At 41.9% G+C, this 19,020-nt stretch overlaps 1 protein-coding gene across 6 annotated transcripts in view; it reads right to left on the bottom strand.

Moving 5' to 3' along the window:
• The window catches only part of PATJ (PATJ crumbs cell polarity complex component), a 1,201,300-nt gene that overhangs the window by 871,978 nt on the left and 310,302 nt on the right, over positions 1 to 19,020 (bottom strand). For all 6 annotated transcript variants that reach the window (XM_069232550.1, XM_069232545.1, XM_069232547.1 and 3 more), the window contains exon 14: positions 5,570 to 5,626. In XM_069232550.1, the coding sequence (XP_069088651.1) occupies positions 5,570 to 5,626 (57 nt within the window). The remainder of the gene's footprint in view (positions 1 to 5,569; positions 5,627 to 19,020) is intronic.

Raw genomic sequence — 19,020 nt, forward strand, 5'->3', positions numbered from 1 at the left:
AGTTGCCCTTGTCCTCCATATGTCCACAAAACTGTATATTTACCAAAGTAATACACTGCACAGTATGTGACCTTCCTATACTCCGTAAGAGTGATATCTGATTTTGTTAATACATTGCCACCCCCTGCATTAGCGTATCTACATTCTAAATCTTTTAATTTACTTTCAAGTATGCAGAGGGAAGCTCTCAGTGCCTTTAAAACAGCAGCATGCTTTGCAATTTCTTCACCCTAAATATATGCTTTAAATACCTCCCAAATCAACCCGCTTCTAGTGCACGACCCCTCATTCATTTTAAATGCTGCTATAAATGTCCTCAGTTCCACCCCAAAAGACCCAGTCTTATCAAAGAGAACAGAAAAAGCCACATGTGAGACTGTGCATGTGACCTCAGCAGACAGAGTAGAATGAATACTGGGGCAGTCTGTGGCAGATACTTGACTGAGACAGTCCAGTCATGGGATTCCTCCTTCCTAACTTGTGGTACAGGTGTGCAAAGGTACCATAAACTGAAGAATGGGTAGTGTAGCCTCTCAATCCCCATGGCTGGAGTGCTATACATCCAAATAATTGATGTATCAATGTTTAATAGAAATTTGGCCACTGTTACCAGTTACCTAGATGATTATTATGTTCGATCCAATACGGGGTCCAAAATGAAGCTAAATTACTCTCTTCATATTAATGTAAAAGACGATATTTGGAAACAAACTGTAAGAACACACTGGTGTAACTCCAGCGAGTCCCTATTTAGGCAATAAACATTAACTTAAGTAACATGTGCAAGGACCCAATATTGCCCTTAGCATCCGAAACCACTTGTAAGGGATGAAATGAATGTTACGCTCAACAGTTATTGTCATGCCTCTTGCATGTCCAGAGTATGGGGCACAGAACCTTTTCGCATCCTACTTATAAACAGATGCTAGACCACTTTGCGTAGGTTATTTAGACCCTCTAACATTTCAAGTGACCAAATGAAACGTGCACTCTACTTGTTGCATACTACTGGCAGGAAAAGTAGTGCAATCTGAATCACCTTTGTGTACATTGGATAACAGGTGTACACCATCCTGCATGACTGCCAATCCAAACTAATAATAAAACTGAATAAACCTAACTTCCTCACTCCCACACTGACTCTCAACTTGCCATCATTATATACCAACCCACTCTATCCCCATATCCAAAGCTAACTTGAAATAAAAATCAAACAGGAAAAAATCTTGCATATTATGAGATTGTATAGTTTTGGCTGGGGGCTGGGGCAGCGGTAAAGTGCATCACCCACCAAGATTGGAGTTAACAGGGCATGCAGTGTAGCAGGTTCTTCTTCCTAAAAAAAAATAGTTGAAAGCAACTTGAGATCTAACTTTACTCTCTAGAATAATACATATTATGTTAAGGATATAGGAATGAATCAAGAGAGTGGAATTAACTAATTATCCTTTTTGCAAACCCTTTATATCATTAGAGTCAGACATTTCTGCCAGGCATAATGGAATTTTCTGCTAATTCCTATTGGATTTTCGGCAAGGTATGCTTACATGTTTTCTTCTAGAATGCAGAGAAATTAAGAGGGTCAGTGAAGATATAGGCTTTTCTCTGAAACATTATCTTGAACCTAGCACAACAAAGCATCACATATTTTATAAATTTCTAGAGTACCTTCTTTTTAACAGCACCATATGCCCTCGTAGCCTCCAGCACTGTTAGTGTGCAATTTTATACTAATACTGGAGGCAGCATATTTTAGATTGAGTCCCAGGAATTCCTCTTGGTCTCTACAGATTGGCAACTGAGCAATTATTGTCCCCAATGAAAGTACCAAGCGACTATTTGCATACCAGAGGTCTTGTGCCATTTCCACTACAAATAATAGACAAATAATTTGATCTGTCAACCATGTCAGTGAGTAGATTATCAAAGTCTCGATTTTGCAAGTGCTTGTTGATGCAGCGACACACACAATGCGAACGTTATTTCCAGCCAGACCTCAATTCTAAATCTTCAGTTTGGTCTTTTAATGCCCCTAAGATCATTTGCATGTCTTCGAATTACTCAGAGCGCCATGATGCATTCAAGTTCAGATACTCTATGCTAGCCTTGTCAGCAATGGTGGGTAGCTTGTCTAGACACTATGGCAAATCGAATCGCTATAACAATCTTACCATCTATTCAAGACAAATTGTTTTTCGTATCAAATAACACAGATTTGTTGTTATGGTCATCATAGTCATCAGCAGTCTCAGGGGTAGCTGTTGTACAAAATTCACAAATATTGTTTCTGTCATATGCCCTCACATCCTTCATCAGGTCCAAAGGTAACTTAGTTTCTGGCCTCCATTTGCCAATCTACAATCATTTGCAAGATCATATGCAAAGTATCTTGGTCCTCAGGAGCAGATCACTGTGCCCGCAATCAGCACTAAGTTTCTTCATACTGGTCTCTCAGTATAGCTCCTGTAGCACAATCCAGAGTCATTTAGACAGCAGCAAATTAGAATAATAAGGTCAGGGAATGAGGTATACAGACAGTGGTGATGTACTAGATGTTTAAGAGTGAGATCAATGTATTGGGCTGACCGAGTGCAGGAGAATGCCGCTGCAAAGATAAAAGGCAATGGATCTGAAGGCTGTTCGTTTATGAAGGGTCAAAACATATTTAAAGAGGTTATGTATAGTCAGTTTTAGATTATCATGTTTGCAGTATATACAATAGAACATAACTGGGCACCATCTTCTCAATTTACAATTAGTTCGGTATCACATAAGGTGAGTTACAGAGCCATTTAATTATCATCAGAAGCACTGGTCAGCGAAATACACCATTACCAATATATTAATCCTGCAACACAGTTTAAAATCAACACAAATTGTCCTGCACTATGCTATGCTGATCCTAGACAAATCAGGGATGAGCATGGGATCACAAAAGGCCCACTCTCCTGCAGTGTATCCTCTTCACATTCACTACTTCAATGCAGAGAATGAGAAAACAAATCAGTTTGGGGATAATCACCTCAGTTTCATCACAAGTCCACTCACCTTGCTGCTCAGCACCAATGCCTGACAACGCACCAGAGCAACACACTGTGGAGGGCAAGGATTCAACCTCACTCACAGACTTGCCTTACCTAGGCAACTCGGACGCCCCAGGCCAATCAGGTCTTTGAATTAAAGCATTGTAGAACACCAAAATGCAGTTATACCTGAAGCAATCTATACCTCATCACCTAATCTGCAGCTTGCCTATCAGTCCTTACTATGTACCTGCTGGCACATTTTAGGTCTCCTCTGAGACAGCACATGCTTGCAGCAATCTATTGTTATCAAAAAACGTACAAAGGAGACCATTGGTTTGCTTCATTGTCACTCCTGCTTGGTTCCATTTAATTGGCGACTGTGCCCCAGAGCGTGTCGGTTTCACTTTGTCTCCATGTTGTTGTTTTCTTCCCTGGAGCATGGATTAAGTACTGATTGATTTCTTGATTAGCATTCTTCAGCACTGCTTGCACTTGGATTGCACTTTTGTTTTTGCTTGCAAGCCACCTTGAAACAATCAGAGTTGAAGCTTGCGCTTCGTGGTATTTTCAAGAGCTGAACATAAACAGCTAGCAAAAATGAATCTTTGTGGCATGTGACCAATTTCCACAACATGCTATTCTCTTTGTTTAACAGTGTTGCCATATGTTAGTGTTACTTTTCTGATTTAACATTTGCCGCGGTATCATATTTACTTATTTGTTGGTTACCTCTGTATAATTTGGAGGATGTTTTACTCATCATCAAACATGTGGTGATTTCCAAAGGTTAATGTTTCTCCACCCACCCAAGTCCTCATGTCTCCTTCCCTTCCCTTTACCTCTACCCATCTCAAGTCAGCCAAAACTTCTCTTACCTCTACACCCATCCCAAGCCCTAAAGTCAGCCTCACCTCCCTTAACCTCTACACACCTCCTATCCCTCAAGTCTCCTTTCCGTCCCTTTACCTTTTCCCATCCCTAAACTGCAAAATCACGTTTTCACTTTAAAAAAACACAATAAAGTATATTATTAAAATAAAAAAAATAAAAAAAACTTACATTCTTGGCAAAATACTGCCCATTAAGGGTAGAAATAAGTACCTGCATGGTAAAGAATGGGTGGTAAAGGCTGTTTTCCCTTAGACAGTACACAGCCCAGGCCCTTCCTTTAACACTTTCCTGCCTTCACCCCCCCGTGCCCCTAAATGTTTCTGGGGCACTGCCGGTAGTTTTAGGCCCTTCAGTATGTCTGGTGGGCACCGTCGCATCTGACAGTTTGTCTTCTTCCTTCCCCACCTGTACATCCTATACTTTAGGTATTGCTGAGGCAGTGCATGTGCTGTCACTTGTGAGACATTTTGTTTACTTACAGGAGGCTTAGAGGTCGTCCACTGTTTATCATTGGTTGGCTTCATTGTCACTCATTTCCTTCGTTCTCTTCGGTCAGTGAGTGTCAGCTTCACTTTCCCTTCACATGTTTGTCCCTACCCTGGAGCATGGACCAAGTACTGCTTCCCTTGACAGTGTCCTTTCACTGCTCACTGTACTCAAAGGTACTTATTTACATTTAGTTGCACCTCTTTATCCCTACCCACTCCGGCATTGTTGCCTGCCCTGCCCGCTAAGCTTCCTCCAGCTTTTCTGCTTGTCCAATCCATTCCCGTTCCTCCACCAATGTTGCTTGCACTGTCCACCTTCCAAAAGTTGCCATGCAGCTGGACAATATTGCTAAAAGAAATTGTCAAGGCCAATAGGTCTCCCATAGGCAAGATCTACTGGCTTCGTCAATGCCTGTTTTTTTTGGCTCCTCTCTTGCCCTTTTTCTGTTTTAGGTTTCTCACAATATTCTTGTTAGCTGTTCCAACCAACCGAATACTCTCCTTCAATCATTACATTCACTGGTTACCTTGCACAAAATATTCTCTGGGATAGCATTTGAACGATGTTCCCTCGATTGCGCACACATTCTGATGTGCTCTACCATGGGTGCTGAAATGGGGCTGCAGTTGCCATTTCTAGCCTCATTGAGATGCCCTGCCTAACGTCTCAAAATAAAAAGAGGCTATTCCAAGAAAATATTCGTCATATATATCAAGTAGTAGTAATCTCCCAAAGTTATTGTTTTGATCTTTATGCTGTATTGTTTTTACTGAAATCTTACATTTTTTCTGCGGCTAAAGCTAGGAAAATGCACACTAATGGCACATTGTACTAAATAATGATAACCATTAACAACTGTAAAGAAGCATTTTTGGATCCAAGAGCGGTATTTTCTTAGACTAATGCAATTTGAACGGGTAATTTGTGTATGGGCTATCTTTGTTAGTGGTGCCTTGGTTGCAAACATTCATTGGTTCAGATTGGGGTAAAAAAAACACAATTCTGGCCCCAAGCCAAAAGCTACTATGAGCTATACTAGAGTTTTTCCCCACAAAGCTCATATCAGTACAGGAATGTTTATTTTCAATGTTCACAGGCAACGGTGAATAAAAAAGCATTTCTAAAACTGTGAAAAGCATTTATCAAACGTAAATTAGACAAACCTTTGAGTATTTCTGGAGCTCAGCATCATCTGCAATTTTTGTATCTAAATTCACAATCTATTATTGACAAAAAAAAAAATCAAATGTCAAACACGACATTTGTAAAGCTACACATTAGCACACAGCATATCGAGAATAGAATCACATCTGCAAACATGGTATCTAACAAATATGATCACCACTAAAGCAATTTCAAATATTGAAAACAAAGCTTTACAAAGACACAGTCATGTTCTTTTCCCTGCAACAACCAAAGCAAATATACTCTGCATACTTATGACACTTATGAAATGTTCCACAGCTATTGTCACAGGAAAAACTTGCAATGTCTGAAATACAATGGGTCCATTTTAGAGCAAAAGCATGAAATATCATTTATCCTGCAAGACAAACGCAAAAGTTTGATCCATATAGCTTTTAATGAAATTCACCCAGTTAAGTTTTCTTGGATGCATTAAGCAACCAAGCTTAACCAGAGCACAATGGCAGATATGAAATTGGTTGAAGTAAATATAAAGGGGATTTGGTTGAGCAGCAGTCCAGATGTATTGAATACTGTCAAAATCTTTTTGTTTTCAGCTATATTTACCATTACTAGAAATATTCACCATTAATTTAATGAGTTCATGCCACAACAAAAGTCTTGTTAAGGAAGAACAAATTATTTACCCTTTGTAATGCCTTATCTGGTAGAGACTATCTAGCTGCAAATTTCTTACCTTTGAATTTCCTAGGTGTCAGACTGGATCTGGATGATTTTAAGAGAGCAGTACTCCTGCGTGCTGTCAGGTGGCGTTGATGGGCTCTGCATTCCTCATCAGCATTGACCGCGCCGGAATGACATTGCGGCACCTACATAGGCACCACATAGGCGCCCTGACGTCAGTTACTTTTCACAACTTTCCACACCAGAAGCACAGAGCCATGAAATGCTCTGACCACTGGTGTGAACGACTACAGCCCTGAAAGAGGTCAGCCCTGTCCCTACAGGGAGTGCAGAATTATTAGGCAAGTTGTATTTTTGAGGATTAATTTTATTATTGAACAACAACCATGTTCTCAATGAACCCAAAAAACTAATTAATATCAAAGCTGAATATTTTTGGAAGTAGTTTTTAGTTTGCTTTTAGTTTTAGCTATGTTAGGGGGATATCTGTGTGTGCAGGTGACTATTACTGTGCATAATTATTAGGCAACTTAACAAAAAAAAAATATATACCAATTTCAATTATTTATTATTACCAGTGAAACCAATATAACATCTCAACATTCACAAATATACATTTCTGACATTCAAAAATAAAACAAAAACAAATCAGTGACCAATATAGCCACCTTTCTTTGCAAGGACACTCAAAAGCCTTCCATCCATGGATTCTGTCAGTGTTTTGATCTGTTCACCATCAACATTGCGTGCAGCAGCAACCACAGCCTCCCAGACACTGTTCAGAGAGGTGTACTGTTTTCCCTCCTTGTAAATCTCACATTTGATGATGGACCACAGGTTCTCAATGGGGTTCAGATCAGGTGAACAAGGAGGCCATGTCATTAGATTTCCTTCTTTTATACCCTTTCTTGCCAGCCACGCTGTGGAGTACTTGGACGCGTGTGATGGAGCATTGTCCTGCATGAAAATCATGTTTTTCTTGAAGGATGCAGACTTCTTCCTGTACCACTGCTTGAAGAAGGTGTCTTCCAGGAACTGGCAGTAGGACTGGGAGTTGAGCTGGACTCCATCCTCAACCCGAAAAGGCCCCACAAGCTCATCTTTGATGATACCAGCCCAAACCAGTACTCCACCTCCACCTTGCTGGCGTCTGAGTCGGAGTGGAGCTCTCTGCCCTTTACCAATCCAGCCACGGGCCCATCCATCTGGCCCATCAAGACTCACTCTCATTTCATCAGTCCATAAAACCTTAGAAAAATCAGTCTTGAGATATTTATTGGCCCAGTCTTGACGTTTCAGCTTGTGTGTCTTGTTCAGTGGTGGTCGTCTTTCAGCCTTTCTTACCTTGGCCATGTCTCTGAGTATTGCACACCTTGTGCTTTTGGGCACTCCAGTGATGTTGCAGCTCTGAAATATGGCCAAACTGGTGGCAAGTGGCATCGTGGCAGCTGCACGCTTGACTTTTCTCAGTTCATGGGCAGTTAATTTGCGCCTTGGTTTTTCCACACGCTTCTTGCGACCCTGTTGACTATTTCGAATGAAACGCTTGATTGTTCGATGATCACGCTTCAGAAGCTTTGCAATTTTAAGAGTGCTGCATCCCTCTGCAAGATATCTCACTATTTTTGACTTTTCTGAGCCTGTCAAGTCCTTCTTTTGACCCATTTTGCCAAAGGAAAGGAAGTTGCCTAATAATTATGCACACCTGATATAGGGTGTTGATGTCATTAGACCACACCCCTTCTCATTACAGAGATGCACATCACCTAATATGCTTAATTGGTAGTAGGCTTTCGAGCCTATACAGCTTGTAGTAAGACAACATGCATAAAGAGGATGATGTGGTCAAAATACTCATTTGCCTAATAATTCTGCACTCCCTGTAGAAATCTGTTCGCAGAGCGAGGATAATGGATGGGTTGGTAAGGAATCTGCAGCTAGATACAGTCTCTACCAGATAACGCATACTGAAGGTAAGTAACTTGTTCATCTGATAGAGTCTTCCAGCTGAAGATTCCTTACCTTTAAATAGATACTCGAGCAATACCTCCCTGGACGTTGGTCTGAGGCCAAATTTCAAAAACGGAAGTCCTGCAGGACCAAACGGGCAAAATGTCTATTCCTATGGACCTGACTGTCCTGGCAGGAGTGTTTGGCAAAATCGTGCAGAGATGCCGATGTTGCTACCTGGCAGATGTCCAAGACCAGAACTCTGTGTGTTAACGTAGTGGTTGCAGCTTTAGCTCTAGTGGAGTGAGCACACAAGTTTAAGAGGTCGCTTCTTGGCCAATGTATAGCAGATTTTAATGCAGAGCATGACCAACCTATAGATGGTCTGTTTCTGCACCACTCGACCTTTCTTCGCACCAATGTACCCCACAAAGAGTTGGCCGTACACTCAAAACTCTCTTGTGCGATCAAGGTTGAATGCCAAGGCTCTTTTTGGGTTCAGGCAGTGGAGTCGCTCCTCTTCTTTAGAGGAATGTGGACGAGCGGAAATAGTAGGCAATGTGATTGATTGACCAACATGAGATCGGATGACAGCCTTTAGTAGAAAGAAGGCATTTGTCAAAGTAGACGAAGAGGTCCATAAGGCTTAGTTGATGAAGCCTGCAGCTCACCTACTCTGCAGGCAGATGTAATTGCCACAAGGAAGGATGTTTTCGAAGTCAGCCTGAGGGGAAAATTGTGGAGAGGCTCGAAGGGAGCACATATTAAGAACGTTAAGACCAGATCGAGATCCCACTGAGGCATTATAAATGGTGGAGGAGGTAAAAGATGAACAAGATTCTTTAGCAACTTATGTACTATGGGGGACTTGAACAAGGATGGGGGATCAGGCAACCGCAGGAAGGCAGAAGGAGCCGGTAGAGAGCGCTTAAGAGTGCCATAGCAAAGCCCTTCTGGGGAAGGGAAGGAATAAAGAGTAAGACTTCAGAAAAAGGGGCAGAGAGAGAATCAACATGGTTCTCTGTACACCATGCCACAAATTTCTTCCAACCGCAAGCATATACGGTCTTGGCGGAGCGGCATCTGGCTGCCAGAAAACTTTCACAGATTTCGGGAAGAAGCTTGAAAGCTGTCAACAGCATTCGCTTAATCTCCATGCAAGTCAAGAGGTTCAGGTGAAGAACCTTCCCCTGCTGCTGCAACAGAAGATCCTCCCAAAGGGGCAGCCTGATCAGAGGATCGGTGGCCATACTCAGGAGCTCGAAATACCAGATTCTCCCTATCCAGCCCAGAGCCACAAGAATGTCTTGTGGCCAGTCGTTCATGATCGTGAGAACTCTAGGCAGTAGTAGTGTGTGTGGGTGGACGTACAGGAAGCCTGAGCTCCACTATAGATGAAGGGTGTCTCAGAGCGAGAGCTGCCTTGGAAACTTCAGCGTGTAAAACTGCTGACATTGCACATTCTCAGCTGTGGCGAACAGATCTAACCAAGGCTCTCCCCACTGCAGAAAGAGGCCTTGTGCCGCCTCTGGATGGAGATGCCATTCGTGATCCGCTAGCATAGACGGCTGAGTTGGTCTGCCCTGGCATTCAGAGAGCCCACAAGATGTTGAACCACCAGGGAAATGCCCTGTTGTTCTAGCCACGTCCAGAGACGCAGGGCCTCTTGACAAAGGGTCCACGACCCCACCCATCCTGTTTCTTGCAGTACTACATGGTGGAAGTGTTGTCAATGAACACCTGCATTAACAATCCCTTGATGGAGGGTAGAAGGCTTTCAGTGCCAGCCGGATCGCTCGTAGCTCCAACATGTTGATCCCAGATGCCCGTGCCATCACAAGCATGACACATCTGTCACTACTGTGAGATCTGGTTGGGAAAGGAAGAGTGGCCTGCCTCTGACCCAATCGCGGTTTGTAAGCCACCACTACAGGTCTTTCCACAGTTCCTTCTGAGATCTGGACCATGTCAGAGAGATTCCCCTGATATTGCACGCACTGGAGCTAAAGTTCCGACTGCAGAACCTACCTATGCCAGTGGGTATGTGTCTTTAGAAGGATGCATGAGGCAATGAGACCCAGCAGCCTTGAAGTCAGTCTCAACGAAATCCAGGATAGAGGCTGAAACATCGATATCATAGCCTGAATGTCCTGGAATCGCCATTCAGAAGGATGTGCCCAAAAGTGCACCATGTCCAGAACTGCCCTGATGAAAGGGAGCATTTAAGAGGGAGTCACGTGTACTTTGGCACATTGATAGTGAACCCTAGCTAATGCACAATGTCCCCCATAGTCTGGAGGTGGGAGACGACAGCCAGTCGTCGAAATAGTAGGAAGACTGTCACCCCTGAGCCCCACAGATGAGTTGCGACCACTGCCAACATAAAGGTGAACACCCGAAGGGTGCTGATAATGCCAAAGGGAAGCACAGTGAACTGAAAGTGCTCGTAGCCTACAGTAAACCACGGCAATGTCTGTGGAGAGGCATGACAAGAATGTTGAAATATGCGTCCTGCAAGCCCAACGCTACCGTCCAGTCTCCTCAGTCCAGACCTGAGTCACACCTGAAGGAAATCCTCAAAAACTCTTGACAAATTTTCCAAAAAAAGCCCTTAAAAAATTAACTGAGAGGTAGCTCTTCTCCGGATCAGCGCTGGCTGGCACGGAAAAAAAGAACTGACATTTGCGTGCCTGGATGGCGCCTATGTGGTACTGCAACATAATTCCAGCAAGGACGACGTCAATAACAAACGCAGAGCTGATCGATGCCTCCCGGCGGTGAGTAGGGTCACCACTCATGAAAATCTGCTGAAGCCATTCTGATGTCAGGGAAATTCAAAATATCAAGTAGGCCAAAGAAGATCATGCCCTTCCATCTCCCTCATTTAGCCTTACAGATATGAAATTGCCACGGCTGCAATCCTGGTCAGATGTAACACAGCAGTGCAAGTAACACTAACAAGGCAAAATATCTTGTGGAGATATTCTTAATTAAAACATAAATACACAGCTGTAACACTGTTTAATATATATGTCCCAAACAAAGGCAGGTATGCCATCTTACGGCAACCTTTGCAAGACTGAAATATCATTTAACTTAAATAGAAAGGTAGGAGTGGGAGGAGACTTTAATCTGGTCTGGATAGGGATCTAGACACTCCGATCCACTGGCTAAATTTACAAAGTGCCCCTCACTAGACTGAAGAATTCAGTCAAGAATTTGGCCTTGTAGACTTGTGGCGATACAAACACATTTCGGGTAAAGATTATTCTCTCTCCTCATCCACAAATGAAATGTATACAAGGACTGAGTACATATTTATTGACCCAAAGATAGCGAGCAGATTACACAAAGGTGAGATGGGAGATAGTGTCCTGGCAGGTCACCAGCATGTGGTAACCGAATGAGAGACAGGAAAGCTAGGAAGGCTTGAAGGTAGAAAAGGACAAACCCCACCACATATAAAATGGGGAAGCATTTATTAGGAAACCATTTATAGCGTTATACGTAACAATAGAGTGGAGACCAGAAACTGAGAAAACCTACAAAGACTTGAGGAGGGAGTAACGACTAAATAAAAGTCAGACTACAGAAGGTAGAGAAAACAAATTTAACAGACCTAAGGGACAACTAGCGGTTATTCACACTAATAAAGCACAAACACTTTTATTGAAAACACCACAAAAATTCCACTACAAAAATAACTACACTGATAGATTGTTGACCCTACCACTAAAAGGTAAATTTAGCAACGCTTATATAGCAGAAATACTAGATCTCCATGGAAAAACAGGAAAGAAATAATCAAAAAGACAAAGTTGTTTAGCCACTTTTATCAAGAAATTCAGGAACTGTCACTCGAACAAACAGAATATATAGCCAAGGCCACAAAAGGATCGGGAATAAGGAAATCCATAAAAAAAAAAAAACTTTAAAAAGGAGCAAGGAGCTTTTGGGACCTGCTGTATTAACAGCAGGGGTTCTGGGTGAACTGGCACCACAGATAAAACTGTTGATTAACTCCTTTGTGGCAGATCCAGGGACCACATTCTCTATAACAGAAGCAGGTATCACCTTAACCTCCAAGAAAACCCAAGAGAATGCAAGTCTTATAGATCAAACATCCTCAAACTCTGATACAAAGATTATTACAAAGGTGCTTGGAAACAGACTGGACAAATACCTGCCAGGTCTTATCAAAGAGGATCAGTCGGGACCTAGCAGGTGTTGGCAGATATGACAATATCAGAATAGAATATAAAAAGTAAACAAAAAAAGGATCATGGTTATAATAATCACACCTTAAGCGTTAGTTGGACCGTAGCTAATTGAAAAACATTACACAAGTTAAGATTTAGTGACAGGCTGAGAAGCTGAATAGCCTCCCATTATAAAGAACAAAAGGCAAGGATATTAGTCAACATGGCTTGATCGGGAGGCTTATGGCTGCAGGTAAGGGGATGCAGGGGTTTGGGGGGGGGGGGGGGGGAAAGGGGGGAGAATGGATGAAACCTCTCACTGCTTCTATTTGCCCTATCCATACAACCACTGAGTAGCCACCATCAGGGAAGATCCAGAGATTTAGGAAATGGATTTTGGAGGACAAGGTCTGCCTCTTTGCAGACAAAATCTTAACATAAACTAGATTCCTAGCAGCACTGAGCCACCAAGTGGAGTGCCTGGAAAGAAATGCAAAATGTAAACTTATTAACGATACAAAGAAAAATCTGAAATTCTCAAAATACTCATGACTCAGGAGGAAGCAGGTAAAGTGTGCAGCTACTTCTCCATCAGATGGGCAGTTGTTCCACATGTATCCATGGTACATGGCTATAACTATCACTACTTCGTTAGAAAAAACTTGCGTACATTCCAACTGACCAAATATAAGAAGGGAAAAAGTAAAGGAATTGACTAAACTTAGCTCCCACCCCTCTAGTAGCTAGGTAGAATAGCTACGGCAAAAAATGAATCTTATACCGTAGCTTCTCTACTTATTTCAAGCGACACCCAACCCATCGCAAAAGCAAACAATCACCTTATAGAACAAAATAGCAATTTGGGTGGAGTGGTCATTCTAATGGCTCTTCGAGTGAAACAGGGGCTGCCACTTCCAGATATAAAGGGATATTACCAACCTGTGCACTTCAGGCAGAGGTATTGGGAGAAACTGACAAGAAATTGCCACGTATGGACAAAATAGTGATGGGAAGTCTTCTGGTTACACAAAAAGTCTGTCATGGGTCTATTTTAGTTTGTTGCTTGGGCACAGTGATAGCTTAGCCTCGGCTTGCAGCCTGTGCCCCTTTACCCATTTATTATGCTCTGTTGATTTTATCCATTTTATTTTCTCAAAACATTTAGTCGTATTGTTTTAATTCCAATATCAGCTGCTATTCTGCAAAAGCGTCAATTTCAGTGCTATGGATGACATACTTTGCATCATGTTCTTTTCCTTGGAATCACAAGAACAGAATGCGAGGCACACAAAATAATATTTTGTATTGCCGGCCTCAAGCCTGCATAAACAGTCCAGTGCTTAGGTACATACCTGTGTCAGGCTTCTGCGCATGAACATAAACATGTCCCCTATAAAAACATCTTGTAGGACAAAGGGCATTAAAGGGGGTTCCAGCCAGAATTTCCATCTATGCCGCATGCTGGTTTTCTGGCTGACCTCAGTCTTTGTGCCTCCACGGATCATGATTTGAAGACTGGCGGCCTGACCTTGTACCAAGGTAACGGGGTTGGTGTGCTTCTCATGGAAACTGTACAGACAGATTTGGCTTACATCACCATGCTTTCGCTTAGCGATTAGGCTTTTTAGGTAGGAATTATGTATTCATGTTAGTACAAATATGTTGGAGTTGTTTATATTCACATCTCTAATTTTCACAATCCTGATTTTGTTACTCCTCATTATCCTAATCATTGCAGCTCATGCATTATTTTGTAGATTGCAGTCTTTTAAATAATTGTATTGAAAACTTTCTTGCATCTCTTTTCATGCCTATGTGTGTGTGTGTGTGTGTGTGTGTAAGAAACTTGTATGTGGAGAGAAAAGGGTAAGACTTGTTTCCACCACAACTTTCCTGATGGGTTTTCAGAGTCCATGTAAGGCTGCCACAAATCAGCTTTACCAGTTGGGTTTTGGTGAGGTACTGCTAGTGAGCCGGGAGGGTTGGGCCGACAGCTGCCAACTGGTGTGCGAGTGACTCAGTCGCCTACAACGCAGAGGTGTTGCAGCCCAAAATCCAGCAGTCTTGTTACTTAGCTAAAGTCCATATGACAAGTCCAGACCCAAAAATGCATATGTGAGTGGTATATATTCAGTACAATCATCAGAATTTTAGATGAAGTAGAAGACAACTAGGTCTGGCTACATAACCCTCCGTGTTCACCTCTATCCACCACAACCCAGATTTCACACCTGCACTGGGAGACCAAGCGTTCCAAAAATGAAAGGAAGGTGAATGCTTTATTTTGGGGATTTGGTTTATGAAGGGTACCATTAATTAATTCCAAGAATGCAAAACAGAATTTAAGCTTACAGAAAAAGACAGGTTGTCTTACATTTAAATAAGACATTGGGCCTTGCACAAAGGAGTGAAAACAGGTGCAATTACAGAACTCGCAAATTCTGAATAACATATACTAACATGCCCAGAATCTAAGGATGTAATCTAAAAAAATGTATGTGCTATTGAAGGCAGGAGAAAAGAGGGTAAAATGGGGTTTTCAAAAGACATAGGAAAAAATGTATTGAAGGAGCTACAAGACATTGAATGGGAGAAGCTCTAGGAAATATACTGAGTAACAACAAACATGTTGTACATAGATAACAAGGATACAAAGTAATCCATAGCTTGTATCTCATCCCACAAAGTCTAAAAAGAAAAGTATACCCCAATACAATAGAGGAATGATGGAGGTCTGGGACCATAGACGGATCTGTGCTTCACATATAGTGACCATGTGCAAAACTAAGACATTCCCGGAAAGAGATTTGTAGTAAAATCAAGCAGATTTTGGGGTCTCCCATAGAAGACATATCAGATGTGACCTTAGACATAAAAGAATAAAATAAATGAATAAGTGGAAAAGGATGCTAGAGAGCCACCTATCATCAGTTGATTGCAACAGACGGGAAAAATTCAGAATCACCTACAATAATCAGATGGTATACAAAACTACGGATTATGGTTGCCATGGAAAATAGAATTTATCACTTGAGCAATCAATAAATGATCCAGGAAGATATGGCAACCTTTGACCAATCACCTGTTAAACATTGCTTGACTAAACTTCAAAGACTAAGAGTGCTAGATCTGAACTATTAGTAAATATCAGGAGAGTCGAGGAATGCACAGAAACAAAGTATGATGAACAGAAGATAATATGTCGACTGTATGTGCGTGGGGAGGAAGCTATATTGTTAAAACTACCTACAGGCAAATTATGGTCAATTTCGGATAATGTAATATCTAAATGATTTTAATGTGTTGTTTAGACAATAACAATTGTTTACCACAAAAAAGATTTGAATTTCTTTTATATACCACAGGGTGTTAAAGAATGACTTGTGCCTTGTGAATGGAATCAAGGAACACAGAGGTGATCTAAGCTTAGAGTTGAATAGAAATGTTGATGACAGGCTTTTAAATAGATGTACATACCAGAGCACTTGTTTATCCTGAACAAGTAAAGTGATCTTGGGAAGTCACAGTCAGGGCCCAGGATAACACTTACTATTTGGCTGTGGACTGTCCTAAATGCCACCAACTCCAATGACAACGACCCTTGTGTGGACCTTTTCCTGCAGGGCAGGTACTCACTTGATTACTCAGTAAACTGCTGGTCCCTCTTCCAACATTCTTGTGGATCTGGGCTGCAGCAATAGTGAAAGAAAGCCCTGGGCCACAACTGGATACTAAGTGGATCCAGGTGGAGGAACCACCTCTTCAAGAAAAGGTGAAAGGAAACAGGCATATGCAGAAAGGAGTAGAGTTTTCATGTTGTGACTTCCTCATGATCCACAATACAAAAGGCCGCAGCCTGGGATCCCAGTGGTCCCAAGATATTTTGCTGTTGGAAATGGAATTGCTAAGTGGAGTGTTTGAATGACAATAACTATGTGAAACAAGAAATGTTTTGTTAGGTAGAACAGATTCGGTGTGTTATATTAACGTACACCGAGTGAGAATGTAGGAAGTTCAAATAGGAAGACTATGCAAGAGCACTGAACTCGGATCCAAGAACAGTCTACCTTGCAACGCATGATTGAAAAACTATAAAATTACCTCAAGAAGAAGCAGAAGCATGAAACCAACAAAAAAGTGAAAGGAACTACTGAAGACACTTTGAAACAAAATCTAAATGGTGTAGAGAATAATTTTACCAAATGAGCTTCAAACAGCGCAGGTTGAGTTTATTAACTGATAAACTGAAATAGATAGCCAGAAACAACTAGCAATATGTTGGCTACCAAAACCAGGATATGGGCCAAAGGCACAGATCATTTTACGCACATCTATTGAGGCCAGGTTTAGTGATAGGGAACAACCCGCAAAAGCTGGTGCCACCGTGAAAGTACTTCAGTAGTCCAGGACCATGAACACTGGGATACAGTGCAGAAGAGCAGAGAATCTTAATGAGTTGTGACCCAAACTTCACTTTCCATACCTCCTTGTCCAGTCCAGTGATATTTTAAACAATAAGGATGACTGAAATATAGAATATGGTCCTCTATTTACCACAATGCTAGAAAGCCTCCGACACAAAGCAGGAAGTGCTACACAAATCAGTGTTGTAGCTGCACTAACCACAGTAAAAGACGTGTACTGGTCAGAACTACAGGAACACAACACTTGTGTAGATTCCAAAAACTGATACTATACAATGAAACCTTTTAAATATCACTTCTAGGGCACATGGACCCCTCACAGTGAGTGGCAATAACACCTGTAAACCATAATTTTAGTCTTAGAGGGTTCTAAGTCTATTCCTAGTCAACATGACATGTCTCTAACTCAATCGGAAGTGGCACCATAAACATATTGAGCAACAACATGTTACCTAAGAAGGAGCACCCATTCAATCAATACTGGAAATGCCACAAAACATCTATACCAAACATTTGTAGCTAGTAATACCAGCACATTAAGGTTTACTATATGGAAACAAAATCTGCAGTGACACACCAATTAAGCAGTCCAATGTGCGGCGGATGAGATGAGGTCCTTCAAGAACAGAAGCATAAATTGCATGCAAAACCTACAATATTAAACAAAGGCATAAATGGCATGCTATCTACAGTACAAACTGTCTTCCAAGCTCAATATGCCATTTAAATCTATTGCAGTTTCAGGAGGAACTTCTACTTCAGTTTGTGCTGGCAGGAGGGCATATAATGAGCACATGCTTCTAGTGACTGGACTGATCAGTAAGGCTGTGATCACACTATCTACCAAGCTCATTCACTGATTTGACAATGAAAGGGATATTTCTGCTGTCATTGGTGTGAACCAGATCACTGATGGGGTGCTGTTAGAAGAAAAAGAAGTGCCACTACTATGTGCCTGTTGGGACCAGAATACCCCTGCATTGTAACTGGGTGTGTACCCCACCCTGAGAAGTGGCTGCGTGTTAAACCAGTATCCTGATGTTTGATTGGTCCTGTAATCATGTTATTCTAGCATGTCCACAGAGGCCAATGCCTGTCTATAGTAATGCGCGGTCTAGTACAAAGAGTGCCCTCACACCTGACATAGTCCATGTTCTGGTGAAGTCGCATAAAGCAGTGGTGGTAGCATACAGAGTTTTTGTGAATCGTAGTGTGACCAGATCTTTTTCTCTGTGTCAAGACAGAACGCGGTCTACTGAGCCTTCTCGTCTAAAGTTCTGCTTCAGTATGATCCCCAGAACTATGTACTGACATTTCATTTTCGTATTAGATGTATTTATGTATGATAAGGGAGGTGTGAGGCATGTGCTTAGTAATAGCGCTCAGTTTGTGGTGAGAGTCTGAGGACTGAGATGAGTGGAATATATTCTGAAGGGCCTCTGGTTCAGCATGGCACATGATAGATGGTAAATGTATTGAGTGAATTCCTGTGACTGAATGGTGCAAACCCAGAAACAGAAGTGAAGGAAGATAGAGACAAGGTAACCCATATAAATTCAATGGGTGTCTTGGTAAAAGAGTGCTCCCAATTACTTTTTCATGAACACTGCCATATAGGATATGGTACTGACGGTGTGGGATTCCTTTTTATTGTTTACGGTGAAGAAGCTTCTAGTAGGGCCTGTCCTTTTGCCCCTCCTTGGTTACTGCTTCAGTAAGGCTGATTACAGCCAGGTGCAGAGATCTGATGCTTCATTATGCCTTTGTTTTGGATACTGCAGCTTGGAGCCAGCATCATCTCTACCGGATGTGGAAGTCATCACTTTGCACAACAGCCATGTCTGAGAAGCAACCAGAAAATTATATTTTAAAAAGAACCAACCTAAAATGGTTCTAAACCTTAGACAATGAATCCACATTCCATCTTGAAACGGAATAAAGTGGGATCAAAACCACCCCACCTTATACTAATGTTAAATCCTTTATTTCTAGGAAAGGGAGTACTAAGTACAGTACTAAATGGACCTGCTGTGTGACCAGGGTTGATATCAGCATAACACCCCGCCTCCCAGAGCTAAAGGGACATAATCTGAAGTCTGCACCTTCTGTTGCTGGAGCTGAGAGCCTGCCTAGAATAACAAATCCTGCCTACCTACCTGCTAAGCAGGGGGAACAGTGCATGGCCCTGAAAAAAGAGACACTGTCCAGGAG

Source organism: Pleurodeles waltl, chromosome 4_2 (assembly GCF_031143425.1).
Source record: "Pleurodeles waltl isolate 20211129_DDA chromosome 4_2, aPleWal1.hap1.20221129, whole genome shotgun sequence".
Classification (NCBI taxonomy): domain Eukaryota; kingdom Metazoa; phylum Chordata; class Amphibia; order Caudata; family Salamandridae; genus Pleurodeles; species Pleurodeles waltl.